At 38.4% G+C, this 17,553-nt stretch overlaps 1 protein-coding gene across 4 annotated transcripts in view; it reads right to left on the bottom strand.

The window, feature by feature from the left end:
• The window catches only part of LOC124360877 (formin-binding protein 1-like), a 215,737-nt gene that overhangs the window by 21,912 nt on the left and 176,272 nt on the right, over nucleotides 1-17,553 (bottom strand). For 3 of the 4 annotated variants that reach the window (XM_046814848.1, XM_046814849.1, XM_046814852.1), the window contains 2 exons: nucleotides 10,327-10,454; nucleotides 7,668-7,892 (listed from right to left, as the gene is read on the bottom strand). In XM_046814848.1, coding sequence (XP_046670804.1) covers nucleotides 7,668-7,892; nucleotides 10,327-10,454 — 353 coding nt within the window. The remainder of the gene's footprint in view (nucleotides 1-7,667; nucleotides 7,893-10,326; nucleotides 10,455-17,553) is intronic. The other variant, XM_046814850.1, reaches the window with a different exon arrangement.

Raw genomic sequence — 17,553 nt, 5'->3', positions numbered from 1 at the left:
TTTTCTTTCTGGTTTTGTTCTGGTACGGCGTAGTGTTTTGCTGTGGTATTTTTGGTTTTCGCTGCCGTGTTTCGTGGACGGCAGGAATTCTGGGGACCCTGCTGAGAGTGTTGTTTCACTGCTTTCACTTGTCGCCTTAGTTATTGCTTTGTTAGTCGTTGACTTCGAGTCAGTGTGTTGTTTGTTAGTTTTTTGTTACTCTTTGTTATCATGCCTGTCTCTCTGGTGCCTGAATACTTGCTGAAGGAGGATTCCATTTTGAGTTGTTGGCTCGTGGGCTTAATCCGGGTTCCCGACTGCGAGTCCATGCGGAAGCAACTGCGTGATAATATGGAACTGGACACGACCTGGCCTAGAGATTTGACGTTCCAGAAGCAGAGGCCTATTTTGGAGGCTAAGTTGGAGACTTTTGAAAATAGTCAGGAGGACTGGTTGGAGTCGCCGCCTACTGGCCGAGAGAGGGCTAGGTATTTGTCCCGGCTTACCCATCTACATATGAGGCTGTCGCTACTTAGATCCAAGCTTACCAGTTCTGGTGATAAGGAGTGGTTGGAGGAACGCATCACCTTGGTGGACAGCCTGCTGACTGTACTCGAGAGGGACGAGGGAGCAAAGGCTCCTGAAAAAAACCTTGTCTGCGGTTGACTCTGCTGCGGCTGTTAAGGGTGAATGCCGGATCCCTAGGTCAGTTGTTGCAGACTTTGATGTGGGCGTGGCGTCGGGGGTGTCTGGTGTGGACGGGACCCTGCCTGCTGGATCTGGAGGACTGGGAGCTGTGATGACGGGGATCCTTTGTTCAGTATCACAAGCTTCCGAACCCACTTACCCCGTTGCTGCAGCGACTACCAACGGTGGATGGTCTAGATACTGAAGCCTTGCTGCGGTTTCTTTCTGAGATCCTGCGACTGCATGACTTGCCTGGTCTTCAGGGAGCGAGCTTTCCTGCATGTCATCTCTCCGTTTTGTAGGCCACCTTTGGGTGACTGTCTGGTTCGAGTTCTCCAGAGGGGTGGTACCCTGGATGATTTTCATAGGGAGGCATTGGATTTCTTTGTTCCTGGTCAGTTGAGGGAACGTCTCCGTGTGGAGAAATTCTTTAGGCCTCAGGGGCAACGGAGAGAGTGTTTGGGCTAAGTTTGTGGCCGAGGTGAGGGACACTGATAGGGTGTTAAGGCTCAATATCCCCGAATAGTACTGTGGTCACCACCATTCTTGAGGGTCTCAATCCTGAAGAGAGGTCCCGTCTAGTTTTTGCTGGTCGCCCTTCCACCTTTTTGAACTGGACCGTCTGTGCATTGCTTCGCGCAGCGTGCAGTTTGCTGACCGGCAGAGGGCGGAGAGGAACAATCATCTTTCCATCCAGCCCTCCAGGGCTGTCCGGCCGTACAGAATCCCGTGGATGGGCCACATCACTCTGGTGGGCTTCATCCACCCATCTGCTATGCCTGTGGTGAACGAGGTCATACTCGTCGGGAGTGTCCTAGGAGATATCGCACTGGTCCAAAAAAAAACTAGATCAAAGGGGGGTTTTCTCTGAAGTTCCCCCGAGGTCTAAGAAAAAATTTCAAAAAAAATAGTACCTGTGCGAAAAATTTGATTAATAGTTTGGACACTATGAGCCTAGCAGAAAAGGGAAACCTACGGCTTAGGACAGCATCTTCGGTGTGCCCTTATATCAATATCTTAGTGGGAGACTCAGTGCATAAGGCCCTAGTTGATTCCGGGTCAGCCTGTAGTCTCATCTCTTCCCGTCTTTTTGAAGCCATTTCAAGGTTAGGTTTGGTGAAGCACACCGAGGAGTCTTCTTTAACTTGCTGGACTGCTTCTAATTCCCCTCTTCCAATTTCGAAGAAGGCTTCAATCAAGTTTAAGGTTGAATATTTTTCATGGGTGTGGAGCTTCCTTGTGGCCCAGGACCTGAGTATGGATTGTATTTTGGGGGCGGATTTTATTCAAAAGACTGGTTTGGTGCTGGATCTTCAGGCGGGTCAGTCTTATTTCAAATTCAATCGGCGAGTGTCAGTCCCCTTTTCCGATAATTTCAAATCGACACCGCAGGTTGGTGAGGTGGAGTGTGAGGAGGGTTCTGCCCCTGAGGACCCGTTCGGTCACTTGGATGAGGAGCAAGCTGGGGTTCTCCGTGAGCTTTGCTCAAGATTTCCGGAGGTCCTCACACCCAAGCTCGGTTCTACCCATCTTATTGAATATGAAATTCGTCTGACTGACACTCAGCCAGTACGCTCCCACCCATACAAGTTGGCTCCTCCAAAGATGGAGGTTATGCGTGGTATCATCAAGGATCTCTTGGATCAAGGAGTTATTGAGCCCTCTAACTCATCGTATGCCAGTCCAGCGTTCTTGGTTCCAAAGCCTAATGGAAAACATCGTATGGTGGTTGACCTAAGAAAACTTAATGCCAAAATTGAAATAGACTCAGTGCCTCTCCCCGATCTCCATTCTGCTTTTGATTGGTTCGGTAAGGCCAAATTTTTCACTATATTTGATTTGAACCAAGCATATCATCAGATTCCGTTGAAGAAGGAATCACGTCCTCTCACGGCCTTCTGTGTTCCGTGGAATTTGTATCAGTACCGATCTGTGCCTATGGGGCTAGCTGTGGGGGCCCAAACGTTAACTAGGTTGCTTGACTCCATCTCCACGATGTTAAGTTCAGTGTATGTCTTTATTTATCTTCATGACCTTCTGGTCTACAGTGAGTCTTTCACGGACACGTTAAACATCTTGAGGAGGTCTTGGTTTAGGTTGGTAGGCCTGGCTTACCCTTCAATCCGGAGAAGGTGTCTTACGCCAAGTCCTGAAATATCGTTTCTCGGTCACCTCGTGTCCGTCAGGGTGTACTAAAGAATTCCTTGCCAGGACCAAGGCATTCGGGATTTTCCCCCTCCTCCGAAGGAATGCCAAGTGTGTTAGCCCAGATTCATCCCGCATGGTTAATTTCTAACCCGGGTTAGGTTTATTCCTGACTTTGTGCCGAGTGGCCGCCCCTTCTGAACGCCTTAAGAAGGAACGACGCAAATGTTCGGTTGGGGTAAGATCAAGAACGTGCTTTTCAACTGCTTAGGGAAGGCCCTTAACCCCACCTCCTGTGGCTGCGCAAACCGACTTTAGAGTGCCCTTCATCTTGCAGACCTGAGACACCTCATCCCTGTGCTGTAAGGACTGTGCTTTCTCAATAATTCGACGGCGCACCGGCAACTCTATCGCTTTTGCATCTAGGACTTTGATACCCTTCAGGTAAAAGAAATCCTTCTATTTATGAGCTGGATTGTCCTGGCGGTCGTTTTTCGGCATGGATAAGTTTCGGAGTTCTAGAGCATTCCGAATTTCGCGAAAACGACAATCAGGCTCTTTTCCTGGCTATTATGGCCCCATCCTCTACAACTCGGGAAGATTGGTCGCTGTTTGTCACAATTTGCGGCCCTTTAAATTCAGGGAGTGGCAGCACATTCGCGGTACCAAAACGTCGTCGCCGATGCACTTCTAGAATGATATCATCTACCCAGCGATCCCTGTTGATTCTCAAGCAACCGTTGTGTGGACTGTGATGTTGATTTTCCCTGCTGCCTTGAGAGTTTTGGCCTCTCACCAACTCAAGACCCCGCGTTGTCCCAAACATCATTGGTGAGCTCCAGAGGAGAACCACTCTCCTTACCTTCTGTCCAAGTGTGTACCTCGCTGTCCGTGCCCGACTCTGAGGTGGTCCCCCACAGAAGATTTGTTCTGGCCGAGTGCCATCAAACCGATGTCTTTTCCTACATTTCATGTTTCTCTCCGTGGGCGTCAATATTAGTATTCACAAGACCATCGCTAAAATCAAGATAAGTTCATCGGGAAGAGTATGGACAGAGACATTGCCCTGGGTAGAGTACGAGCTTTTCATCTTTGCTCGTCAGTAAACCAGCACAAAAAAACCAGAATTAGGACTTCTTCCTCCGGGTGGCGGAGGCGGCCTCTATGAGAAAGTGTTCATTGACTATGTGGGACCCTTTCCCGTAGCAAGTCAGGGAGAACACCTCCCTGCTTGTCGCTGTGTGTGAGATGCTTCTCTAAGTTTTGCTGTTGATTCCCTTTAGGAGTGCCAACGGCGTCGCTCACCGCTAGGCACTCAAGTCCCGCCTCCAACAGAAGTTTGGAGAGTGCCCGCCACCATTTCGTCTCAGACAACGGCACACAATACGTTGACGAGGGAGTTTCATCGCTTCTGTTTTTGGGCATGGAATCAAGCGAGTTACGATATCTCCTTACTACTACCTCACATAGAAACTACTACACCACTGAAAAATCCTAAACTACGCACCTCCCTAACGCCACGGTCCCTAAATACCATTACAAAATAAACTACTCACTGAATATAAAAACTAAAAATACCGGTCTACCCCACTACTAATAACCCACATACCATACCCCCACTTACTACTAGACGAATACAACTAACCTCCTAAACTAAACCAAACTAACGCACTTATAAACCTACAACCTACCCTACCACACACTACACCCTACTCATTAAGCATAACTTAACTACTAACCTATAAATCTAAAATCAAATGACCTAAATAAAAAACGAAAACTAGAAACTAACCCCGCCTACTACCTACACCCCAACCTATACTATAAAAAAGTACCTACTACAACAATACTCTAATACAAAACCTGAAACCTAACTAAACTATAACCTAAACTAACAATAACACATAACCTAGACCCTAAAATACTAAAAAATACGTAAAAATATACCTACCCAAAAAACCCACCAAATCAAACAATAAACAATATATATACACCCCATAAACCACACTACCCCTACGCTACCTCTAACGATCACTATACCCTGATCCTATTAAAACTACCAGTAACTAACAACCCTTAGATAAAGTACTATACACCATAACTAAACTTACTAATAACAAAACTCAAATACCCAGGTCCCTAACCCTAACTACTGCAACCTAATAACACCACAATTCCATACACCAGCGAGATAAAAAAAACCGCCTCATACTCACACATACAAAACCCTACCCCGCACTAAGATAAATATGGACACAATAAAAAACTAAGGTCACACAAATATCACTACAAACCTATACACTACATAAACACTAAATAAACTAAAACCCTATAACCCAAAAAAAATATATACCCCATCAAACCCTGATACTGATATAGACATCCTAAATACACCAACACTTACTAACTAATATAAAATACCAATACTAAACTACTACCACCACCCCTAACGCACTACACCTAACCCTATACGACCATCTACTCCATGCCCTACACCCAAAATACCATACCCCAGGGATACTATATAACCCCTTATATATATAACCTACTACACCTGTGGGCCCAGCCTTCTCATTCTGAGCGGTCAACGCAATCTCAGAGCCCGCCCACATCGCTTATCACCTGAGAAACAAACTACCTTGGGATAAAACCTAGCTGCTTCATTAGCCTTCAATTCTGCTCTTCACGAAAGGTATGATTCCACCCTTTCCAGGTCCATGTTAGTCGTCCTCCTTCGATCCCTTGTCTACATCTCTGGAGTCTGGATAGTCTTTCTACCAGTGCCTGGTACTCCCATGTGAGTGACCACTTGGAAGCAACAAGTCAGGGTTACTCCTACAGTCCTAGGGAAAGGGTGAGGAGAAATTCATAAGGGACGTATTGCTAACCCTTCCAGGTGGGGGGATCTTGTCTTTTGTGAAGGCCCATCCGGTCAGTTTTTTCGGGACCGTGGATAAACGGCCAGCCAAACTTTTGCTATCGGTTGGACAGTCCTCACCGGATCTTCGTTTTCTCTCCCCGAGTTTACTGGCTGAGTTTGTTTGATCCCGTATCCGGGGAGGGTTGTGGCCGGTAGGCCCACCGTTTTCCCTCAACTGAAGGCCTCCGTGGATGTTACCTCTGGTCATGCTCTGGATACTGTGCGGCTAGCGGGGGTTTCCGGGACTGATTCACCCCTGGTTTTCCCTGTGGTGTTCGTTTTAACTCTCTTTCTGTTTCTTCTTTCTCCAAGAAGGCGCCTCATCAAAAACAATCTTCAGGAGGACCCGTGTATTTGTCTGCGCTCCTGCTCAGGACTTCCCGTTTTCCTGTTAGGGTTCTCGACTTCCCGATCCCCTGACCAGAGCTTGTTGGTTCATCTTTCAGTGGGGGAGAGGTTTTGTTTGGGTGAGGCACCCTTTTTTAGTGGGGGAGGTTTAGCCGGGGCTCAGTTTTGGGGCAATTTTAATTTTTTTTTGTCTATTAGTTTTCCCACTCGCCACTCTTGTCAGTCGGACTGGTTGGACTGATTGGTTGAGGACAGCTGGAGGTTTGACCTTTGAACCTAGTTTACCGACCAGCTGTTCAACTAACGGCACCGCAACCCGCTACTGTTCGGAGCGGTCCAGACTGTTCGGAGTACACGATCGGAGAAGCAACCGTTGCTGTCTGTTTCGCTTCTCGTCCCGTTCACATGGCAGGCTAATATCCTCCGACATATCGGCAGGTAAATGTTTCTTTTGCACTCTCTTAACTTATTTAGTTGGCGGTTTTTCTCTCCCACCCAGACATATATTATCGTAGATTAGTTATAAGTAATTTATATATATTTTTGTAACTTGTGTTCCTCGTGTACGTGTTCGTTCGCAAAGTGTTCGTTCCTGTCCTTCGTACATTCTAAAATTTGTTAATTTATTTACCTTGCCAGTTAAGTTTTCTATTTTTGCTCTAGTGCTTTCTAACTGATCCGTTCGGCGAACGGAAATTCTTTATTCCGTGTACACACTTTGTTTTTTTTAGTGTAAGCGAGACGGTACAGACTTTGCAAATTTTTGTTACCTCGTGTTTTGTGTTGCGTGCAAATTTGGGTGGCAACATCCATGATTTCAATTTTATTATTTAATTATTGCCTTTATAGTAGCGTGAACTGATTAGAATTTAATTATTGTTATTTGGGAAATAATGTATTGTTATTATTTGTAAATTATATAATTATTATTAGGCCTACCTTACAATTAATATTTAATAGCAAAATGTAAATTATTATAATAGAATGATTAAAATCCAGCGAATTATAGTTACAAGTAATTGTAATTTGCATGGAAATGTTTGCCACCTATTAATTATATATCATTTACTCGAAATCTTGTCTCTCTTTGTCTCTCTTCCCACTAGTGGCATGTGATTGTTTTTTTTATGATTTGCTCCGAGTTTGGGAGGGGCACGCTTCCGAGGCCTCCTGTCTTTTTCGCTAACTCGGAACAAAATTTGTAAAGAAAAAGGGACTAAAAATGGGTTGATGGGAGCTCATTGTTATACCAGAGTCTAAATACATCAAACTTTAGATCTGAGTTAGAGATAACGCAGGTTCAGATCTTGTCTGTGACCTTAGCAGTTTTACCAGTTACATCGACCTCGTACTGTATTGACTCTACTCCTTTTTCTTTTTGAGAAGATCCTCATACAAAATTCAAAAATAATTGTTTGAATTGTTTTTCTTCTCTAACAATATACAACATTTTTGGCCTATACATAGAACAATTGCAAATGTATACACACGACGTAGCTATGGTGGGAAGGGTTTATTTCAGACACTGCACTAAGCGGAAGGTGAAATGTGTAGTTATAAATAGTTGTAAGTGCCACAGATAGGTCACCTGTGCTGTCTCTGGATGCCGTTGTGCTGCGGCGTGCCTGCGTTGTGTCTGCGGTTAGCAGGGCTGCCTCCCTCCACCTCCTCCAGGAAGCCCTGATACTTGTGTAGCTCCAGCCGCAGCTTCTCCAGGTTGTGACTGCTAGCATTCAGCTGGCCCTCTATCGTCATCGGGTCGCCCATACTCGGGTTGGCCTCGTACACTCCCTTCATCTTCATCAGTCCGTCTCTGTCAGGCCACACATACAATATATATATATAACACCATATCTGAGCAACCATTTGTTCATTTTTTAAAAGAGATTTTATTTCTTACTTTATGGATTATGATCTATAAAATGTTGTTGGCAGTCACCTGGAATATAAAAAAAAGTGGTTTGTATACGAACTTGTCGTCGCATCCGTTTGTTGTCGTTCTGCTAATTCGTTGTTTACAATGTTATTGTTTTGCTTGCTATTACTTTAGTTTACAACGATTGTTTTGTGAGTAAATACAATGAATCGTGACAGTTTAGAAGACAATCAAGTGCTATAAGAGTTAGTCAGATTATCAAGTGACAGTAAAAGTGATGATTTATTCCAAGATGATACAGAATGATCCTGATTTTACTACCGATGGACTTGTTGACATTGTTATTTACTCAAAACACAAATATCAGCATAATAGTAATAACAACTTTTATTCTTGTGTTTTAGACAAGAATGCAACAAGAATGCAACAACGGATATGCACTTTAGAAGGAATCAAAATCAAAGAGGAGGACCCCTACAAATTGATGGGCATGTTTTCGAACAAGTGGAGAACTTTAAGTACCTTGGGGTCACAATATCAAATAAAAACACAGATGAACCAGAGATACAAAATAGGATCAACTCAGCAAAATAGATGTGTATATGCATGCAATAGGATACTTTCAACCAAATCTCTCTCTCACAAAACTAAAACTAGAATATACAAAACAATTATATGTCCAGTGCTTTTGTAAGGATCCGAAACGTGGAGGCTAAATAAGAAGGATGAGAAAAAGCTTCTAGTTTTCAAGAATAGAATTTTACGTAAAATTTATGGGCCATCATATGAACAAGGGGTATGGAGAAGAAAACATAATAGAGAAATCAGGGAGCTCTACAATAGTACGGATGTAATAGGAGAAATATAGTGCAGAAGACTCCGTTGGGCAGGCCATGTTTTGAGAAGAGAAGAGGAATGCAAACTGAGGAGGGTAATGTACGGTAACCCAGAAGGAAGACGACCCCGTGGGAGACCGAAAGTGAGATGGTGGAACCAGGTGAAGGCTGATATGGAGAAGGTGGGCGCTTCAGAGGAAGATGCAGAGGACCGTTCAAAATGGAGGAGCTTTGTTGGTGCGGCTAAATATCACCTCCGATATAAATGGCCCTGGGAGTAAGTAAGTATTCTTGTGTTTTATAAATAATTCGTTTATTACAGAATTTCACATTTTTTGTTTATTTTCAGCTTTTGATGAAGATTTAAATGATGGCCCTGGAACAAGTGGGTTAGGCCCACACTAAAAAAATTAAACATAAGTGGATTTCAATTGTAAATATTTATAGCTATAGTGACAGTAATTAATAATACTGAATACAGCAAATAATAATGAAAAATATATGCATGTTATAGACTAGTATATGGTTATGATTATTTAGTGAAATTTTTATTTTTTTACAAAATATATTGATTTTAATTTTTAAAACAAGACTTTCTGTTTGAAAGTGTTTATGTGCAAGCATTTGTGTAGAAAAACTTAAAAAAATGTAAGTCCAATGGTTTTCTTATAATTAGTTAAAAAATTATATTTATTTAAAAAATCGTTAAAACGGGTGGCAGTGTAAGAAAGTTGTCAAAATTAGAAGGAGGCAGTGAAAGTTTTAAGAGGATCTGAGTTCAAGGGAATAACTCTTATATCAGGTTTTTGTGCATTTAGCCATTTCTTATTCATATCAATTATATTTTCAACACCTCATCTGAGTTCGCCTTGTTACCCAGATCAAGAAAATACAATTAGTCTCGGAAACCTACTTTTATCAAAAAGCATTTACTTCCAGCACTTGTCATGTACTTCTGGTCCAAGAAATTTAAAGTGCCATAGTTTAGTTTGTCTTGTAGTTCCGATGAAGATAAGATTTGTACAACCATAGGACTGAAAAGCCTAATTTTATAAAAAATGTTTACTTCTGGCTCTTGAAATCTACTTTCGGTGTAAGATATTTCCAGTACCATAATTGAGTCTGTCCTGCCAGGATGAAGAAAATGTACATTAAAAACGTAGGACTGTGATGCCCATTCTGTCAAAATGCATACACTTTCATCATAATGGCAAATCTTTACTAAGTTCCTGCAATGTTTCAAAATAGTTGTTTATAATAAAGGTTGTTATACAAGTCTTGTTTTTTCAGACTGTAGTCTGGGAAAGAATGGATCATTGAGGCACATTTTAGTATTCACTCTTCGGCTTTTACTTAAACCACTGTAAAAATGCCATATCATAATGTCATAGAAGCCAACTTATTTCAAGTACCATACGGGAAAACATTCTCAAATTTGATCATTAGGGCTGGTTTTATATATATATAGTCATCTATATTTTCTCCTTGTATAAGAAATCTAGTCTTAACTCGAAACTCAAGACTAGGAAAACTACCTGGCCGCAGTTTCTTGTTGTATTTTCGCCAGGATCTCTTCTATCTTCATTTGTAGCCTCTTTTTCCTCTGGTTGGGCGGCAGATCACTGAAGTCCTCCTTGTTATCACCATATGAAGAGAGGTTGTTCTGCAAAATGTTCATCAATATCAGATAATTTGATGACAGCGAGAAAATGCCCCAACACAAAATGGTAACATAACAGAACGGCCAAAACAAATTAGTTTTCTACACACTGAAAGTTTTTTTATACATTGTAAATATTACTAAAAAACACTTCTAATCAAAAGCAAACATTATAATATTTCTACAAGATATCAGAAAGTTTGAAAAAAGAAAAATACAAAAGTATTAAATATTTACTAATCATAATATATTTTGAATAAATTACATATATTTGGTTGTTATTATTTATATTAACTATTTATCTAGGACTGTTAATAAGTAACTTATTAATTTATTGTTGTTGTTGTTGTTGACACTTGTCCTGCATTCTGTAATGTATAATGACAAATAAAGGAATCTGAATTTGTTCTGTTACAGTCTAGTAAAAGACTCTTATATCCTATAATAAGTTAAACAGCTGTTGTCTGATTAAAGAAGAAGTTCTTCTAATTGTAAAAAAAAAAACTATTACAGTAGAAAGAAATTACAGGCTTAGGGTTCAGACACAATGATGGCATCTTTAAGTTAAACCCCTTCACAGAGATTATTTGAGGTAATATTACGTTCGTAGCGATTGCGTGAAAATGTGCTACTAAAGTAATACTGTATTACACATCGTTATATTGTTCATGTTTTATTTTGTCTGCGTTAATATTGTGCAAGAACAACATATATTTAGGTACGTAAAAAATACATACGGGGGTTAAAGGCCTCATGTATTAAATATAAAATTATTGGACGGTCGTGTAATCTCTTTCTACTGCAACAGCTGTGGTTGATGACCTGCAATATTAACATCTGACAAAGTAGTGCACAAAACCATCAGATTGTACTCCATAAACAATGTAATTCAACCTCACTACTGTGTTAACCCTTTAAGTGCTGGCTTATTTTTTACCTGTCCTCTGCCCTGGATGGGGGTTTTTTAGTCCCAAATACCATCATTTACTAACCAACTTTAAAAATACATTTTTATAATGAAAAGAATAATACACAAAAGCGCAAACACTATGAAAACAGCAGTTTTTCAGAATAAAATCACGAGTCAATGACACACTTGGTATAACGCAGTCACAGAACGAGTGACACATGACACGGAGGTCTCTTCCTCCTCCTCACCCCCACCCTGACCAAATAACAAAGGGCTGGTTGACATAAAGCCAATAGATAAAGATGTCAGAACCAACTCTACATCAAGCACAACGACACAATTTTCGTTTTTACCGGGAAAAAATGAGGAGTACATATACATTGTCAGCACTTAAATTTGTCTAGGGCGCAGACGTAGATATATGCCAAAGCACTTAAAGGGTTAAGGATGGATAAATGACAGTTTTGTACAGCGATATGTCGTTAAGCTTAACACAACATAAAGTAACACATGAGAAACTCAAAGCCTAAACCATCATGAGTCACACTGATCGATACGTATTTAGTTCTTGTTATTATATATTTTGTTCAAGTAATGAGATGTCTTTCAGAAATTTTTAGTTTAAAGTTTTATTTCAAAGTCCTTCTTTTTTATATTCAAATCATTAAATGTATACGATTTTAAGCCAAAATCTTTGACCACATGTATATTTGTGTGTGGTCTTAGACAAAGCAGAATATCCAAGGGATATTCGTAATCGTAACATCATAGAACTGATTAGATTTTCAATAAAATGACGAAACAATGGCTTTGAGGAAATCATCAATTGGTTAATATATTATTTACTAGTAATATAACTAATTAACCAATAATTCGTACTGTACAGTAAAAAGTATTCTTTATGGACACAGATCCATTTCACAAGACCAAAATTGAAAAGCAGAAAAGTTATGTTGAAGAGGCAAACACAGAAAAATTCCAAAATGAAACCATAAAACTGAAGCGATGGTACTTAATTTTTCTCAAAAACTGTTTTACAACGGAAGCAGAAAACAAAGAGGACAGAAAAGTTAAGACAGAAGGGGAGTCGGAAGCGGAGAGTAGGAGGTGGAGAGGGAACGGGACGGAGGAGATCAACGTACCTTGAGTGTGTTGCACACATCGATTAGCTTCTGTGGTTGCATGAACAGATCAAGCAGACAAGAGTAAGACATGTCCCATGCCAAGCTCTACACCACTACCACTACCACTACTGCGTAAGCTCCAACTATAGTTCCTACCATCCAACCGCTGGAGCACTCGTTACAGTCAGGCATCTCCCACTACCACCACCACCACCACCACCACCACCACCACCACCACTCTGGTTGTACAGACGGTCAAGAGATGAAGTAATGCGAAAGGCCACACCCCAACTCTTCGTGAAGATGAGGTGGTAAAGAAACTGATTGTAAAAAATACGGAGGCAGCTAACGCATGACTGAGACATCGACGTAACATGAGATGAAATGGGGAATCTACCAACTCCAAAATGTTGGAATTAAAATAGTTTGAAGAACAATCTGTCCGGCCCTGACCTTTACTACTTCCTGCTGTCACTCACTACCATAATGTACAGAAATTTGTATAAAAAGCAAAAATTGTTTGTTATCTTCAACAAATCCCATGTAAAAACTACCAAAAACATCACACACAACTAGTAATCTCAGCAATCTATAAGTATATTGATTTATACAAATTTTAAAGCATTCGAATTCTTAAAGAGAGATATCTTTCAATAATATTGGATTTGAGAACTAAATCCCAAATAAATAACATGAAATTTGATTAGAACAATCTCGTCCTCGGTGAGGCTTAAATCCCACTTCTCTCAATTTCCGGTTGAATGCCATCAAGGAGAACATAAACTGTTCTCTGTCAAGTATATCTTGTTAAGAATTTTAAGGCCAAATTAAAATATACCACAAAGACAGTGGTGGGAGAACCACTTTGTTGCAGCACAGTAGACAATGATATTTGAATTCCATATGAAACGCAGTCATTGTTAAAGATCTAAAACAGTCACGACACAGACGAGAAATTCAAATATATTATATGTGTACCCGTAGCCCTAGGCTGAGGTAAATCCAGCACTGGTGGTTACATGTAAACGTATGAATCATTAAAATATTTTGACCTCTCACAGAAGTTATTCATAATTGGAGGGTTTCTAAGTTTTTACTAAATCTTCTGTCTAAGATTTGCGGCTATCGACTAAACTTTACCAAGAGAGGAAGCACCCCCCCATCATTGACCACCCCTTCTCTCAGTCTCATATTCAGTTTCTTTACTCACCTCATAATTAGTGTATTGAGCTGCAACTGACTATATACAACAGAGTCTGTCACCAGATGTGTTGGAGGTGGAGGAACTGGAAGGTGTTGACTGTCTCACGATACCCAGCAGTTATTACACTATGTACACGGTTACTACACCTCAACTGTTAGTTGACTACACCATTTGGTTAATCATATTTACAAACATTTCAGCTCGATCGTTCTTTAATTCCACATTTTTATAACACAAGATATGCAAATATAGTCGGAATTAACACTATTCACCAACACAAATCATTTGCGACAACAAACAGATTTTATCTAGCACATATTTTATATCTAAATTATTTTAATCGTTTTAGAAATTTCAAGCTGTTCTCCCTCTTTGAGGTTTTTAAGAAAAGTATCAAGGAGTTTATGATTCTCATCAGCAGTGAGCAGGCCGAGTCACTTATCTCTGTTGACCACAGACGGACATAGACTAACTGACAACTTACTGACGGGATTGTCCTCTTCTCTCCTCTCCAAATTAAAGGAAGAAAAATCCGTTTTCATAAGTAATTATCCTATTTTTATTAAGTTTTGTTCACTCAATATTTTTATTTGTTTTTTTTTTACTTTCTCTACAATATTACTATATTATCAGAATTTTTAAGTCATATCCATAAGTTATTCTACTTCAGATCACTTCTTTAAATTAAAAAATCTACACACTACACATAATAAAATTCTAATCCTAAAAATTTCAACTCAAGTCTACACATAGGCCATTAAGGCCCATGTAGGCTCTTTTCCCATGTTATTTTTAATTATACATACAGAAATTAGGTAGCAAATTAACCGAACCATAAATGCTGTTTTCACTAGATATATACATATATTAAATGATATTATTTTAATTTCTCTCTTTATTTTAATATGTATAGATTTATTTCTTTGTGATATAAGACTTTTTAATATTATTTAGCATTCAATTATTTAATGTTAACGGTTTTGAATTGTATTACTTGAATATTATTGTATATTTTATTACGACTAGATATCCTTTTGCAACATTTGTTTTCTTTTTCAATATAAAATATTTACTTCTGTTTTTCAATATTTTGTGGAAATAAATGTGATTTGATTTTTTTTTATTTGAATCTCCAGCAAAAACAAATTCAATTAACAAGTTACTTTAATAGTTGAGAAAAGCAAAAATAGTTTAATAGTTGTTTTTCACTACTCCTCCCCTCCCCGCCACCAAAAACCAAAGAAGTCTAGAAGGAAATTTTGTATCACTCTTCATTATAAAAACGCGATTTAATTGTTATTCCCTAAAATCAATGTCGTTATCCAAAACTTCTAGTTTAGCTGAATTGCGGTAATGACTAAAGTGGTCATGCTGTTGTAAAGAGTACAGTCGAAACTTCATTATGAAATAGAAATGGCGAGAGTATCTGGTGTGCATTATCTCGGACAATCCCTGTACATATGACTGAGTACCTAGTTTATAAACGAGCATTTATAGTGTTAATTCGTGATTATTCACCACTCATTAGTGACACAAGTTGTGGCAATGTACACTCACAAATAAAACTCATTTTACTCGTATACCAGTGCTTTCACACAAAACAAAACTTTGCTAACACGATGCATGTCAACGTTGCTGGATTGTTCTACATATTACATCCAGAAGATTCACCTTCGGTTCTGGTTAAAAACAATACTATTGACTACACGAAACAATTCAGGAATTAGTTGTTGACTGTATAAAAATGTACAAGCATTCCACTCGAGTGTTACATATTGTTTCTGAAGTGAAAAATAAATTCTTCTCCAAAATATTTTATGTTACTCCTTATCATATTTATGTACACCAATACTCCCATTGATCTTTGTTGATTTGCACTCATTTCGTAGTTTCTACAGTAATAAATGTAATTTCTATAACATCTAACAGAAAAATGATTAACTCAATGAATTATGAACAATGTACTGTAATGGTGGAAATACAAATAAAAATGAATAAAAAAATTGTGTTATTACTTGAAACTGGTAATTGGATAATTTATAATAACTATAAAAATATGGTATGTAGAAAACAAGTGATGAATATCTTAGATAATTTCTGTGGTGAATCTAAATTTACGTAAACTTGATTTTGATAGAACAATGAAACAATTGTAGAATATTGACAAAATTATCATTTACATAGCACATACCCAAGCAATCAGAAGCATAAGAAAAATCTTATTCATTATTAGTCCATTATTTCAAAAACTATGAACAACATTCTTTTTGATCAGAACTCGTGTTAGCCAGTGGTGTACGGACATGAGTTGTTGGTGACGCTAGCGCAGATGAGGTGAGTATGAGTTAGCGAGTGAATGAGTGAGTGAGTGAGCAAGCGGACAGCAAGCGAGTGAGCGACTCTAGGTTATACTTACTTAAGAGTGAGAGAGCCACCAGCACCAAAATACGTGTGCAAGGAAACATCAAATTGCAACAGAAAATAACAAATCATAAACATCATTTGATTCAAATCATCTTAGATTCAGCAAAATGCACAGACATATCTAGATAAAGTATTAACCTCTTAATAATTAAGTATTTCATTTTTCAATTCTGCAAGTGACATTTTAAATGCATCAAGCAGCACTTAAAAGCAAAACTAAGTGAAAGCGTAAACAATTGAACATAATTGGATTTCAAATTATTAAGAAAGAAAATCTTTAAAATCTACAGATAAATTAAATTCCAAAATTATTTATTTATTACTTCTTTCCCTATTTCTGTACGAAATTACGGAATTCACATCTGAGAGTATGTACCCTGATATTTATAATAATAATAATTTTTATTGATATTGACAACTTTACATCATCAACAAAAATGCTCAATAATAAAACGTTTCAATTTACTAATGTAATTACAATTTGACAATTTCCTTGTAGTTTTGAAATGTAGAATTTTGATTTGAATTGTTTATATTACAATCCATAAATTAGTTGACAGTCTTTTAGACAGAAAAACTGTCCAAGTCTGATTTAAAACGATTTTTTTACTTTTATCAGTTTATATATTGAGATAGTTCATTGAATAGTCAGACTCTGCATTTGACAGATTTCTAAATACATTTAGTTTGCGTAGTTCAGGTCAAGGCGACCTACTTTTTCAACCACATAGACCACAAACATGCAGCTAATAGTATTTCTATCAGCAGAGCCACACAGAATACATTTAAAACTAGCTTTAATAACCTCAATTGAACTAAATAAAATACAATGTTTTTCTTAATAATGAATGTATGAATATTTGATAGCATTGTATTAATTTTATATCATAATTTGTAACTGAACGCTTGGAATTTTCAGAAATTTTCCTGTCTAAATATAAGCAGTCATCTAAAGCCAATTATTGCCAATCTCATTACGTTTAATGCAATGGAATACCATATTATTAAACTAATTTAACTACTAATATTTTAAACTGAACTGATACAAATTAAATTTAGAGGAACTAAAAGAATTAACTTTGGCAAAACATGATGTTTCATTTTAATGCACAATAATTTATTTTACTCTTTGTTCTAGTACAAGTCATTGCTAATTGTGCTTACAGGTTTGTTGTAACTTCAATATTATTTCAATGTAAGCGTAAAAAGAAGCAAATATTTGACAACTACAACAAAGTCTTCTATTAATTAACGTTCTGTTTAAAAGGCAACAGTTTCAATAAAACATTATATCCAAGCACAAGGTGAACTATTATTATTATTTGACTGATAAAAATATAATTTTAGATTCAATATTTAGTTTAACTTTTGTTAATTATTTAATAAATAATAAAAACTGAACTATCAAAACAAAATTGTTTGTAGCAAAATTAAAACATA

The sequence above is a fragment of the Homalodisca vitripennis genome, chromosome 4 (assembly GCF_021130785.1).
Source record: "Homalodisca vitripennis isolate AUS2020 chromosome 4, UT_GWSS_2.1, whole genome shotgun sequence".
NCBI lineage: Eukaryota > Metazoa > Arthropoda > Insecta > Hemiptera > Cicadellidae > Homalodisca > Homalodisca vitripennis.
This window is presented reverse-complemented; position numbering and strand designations above follow the sequence as displayed.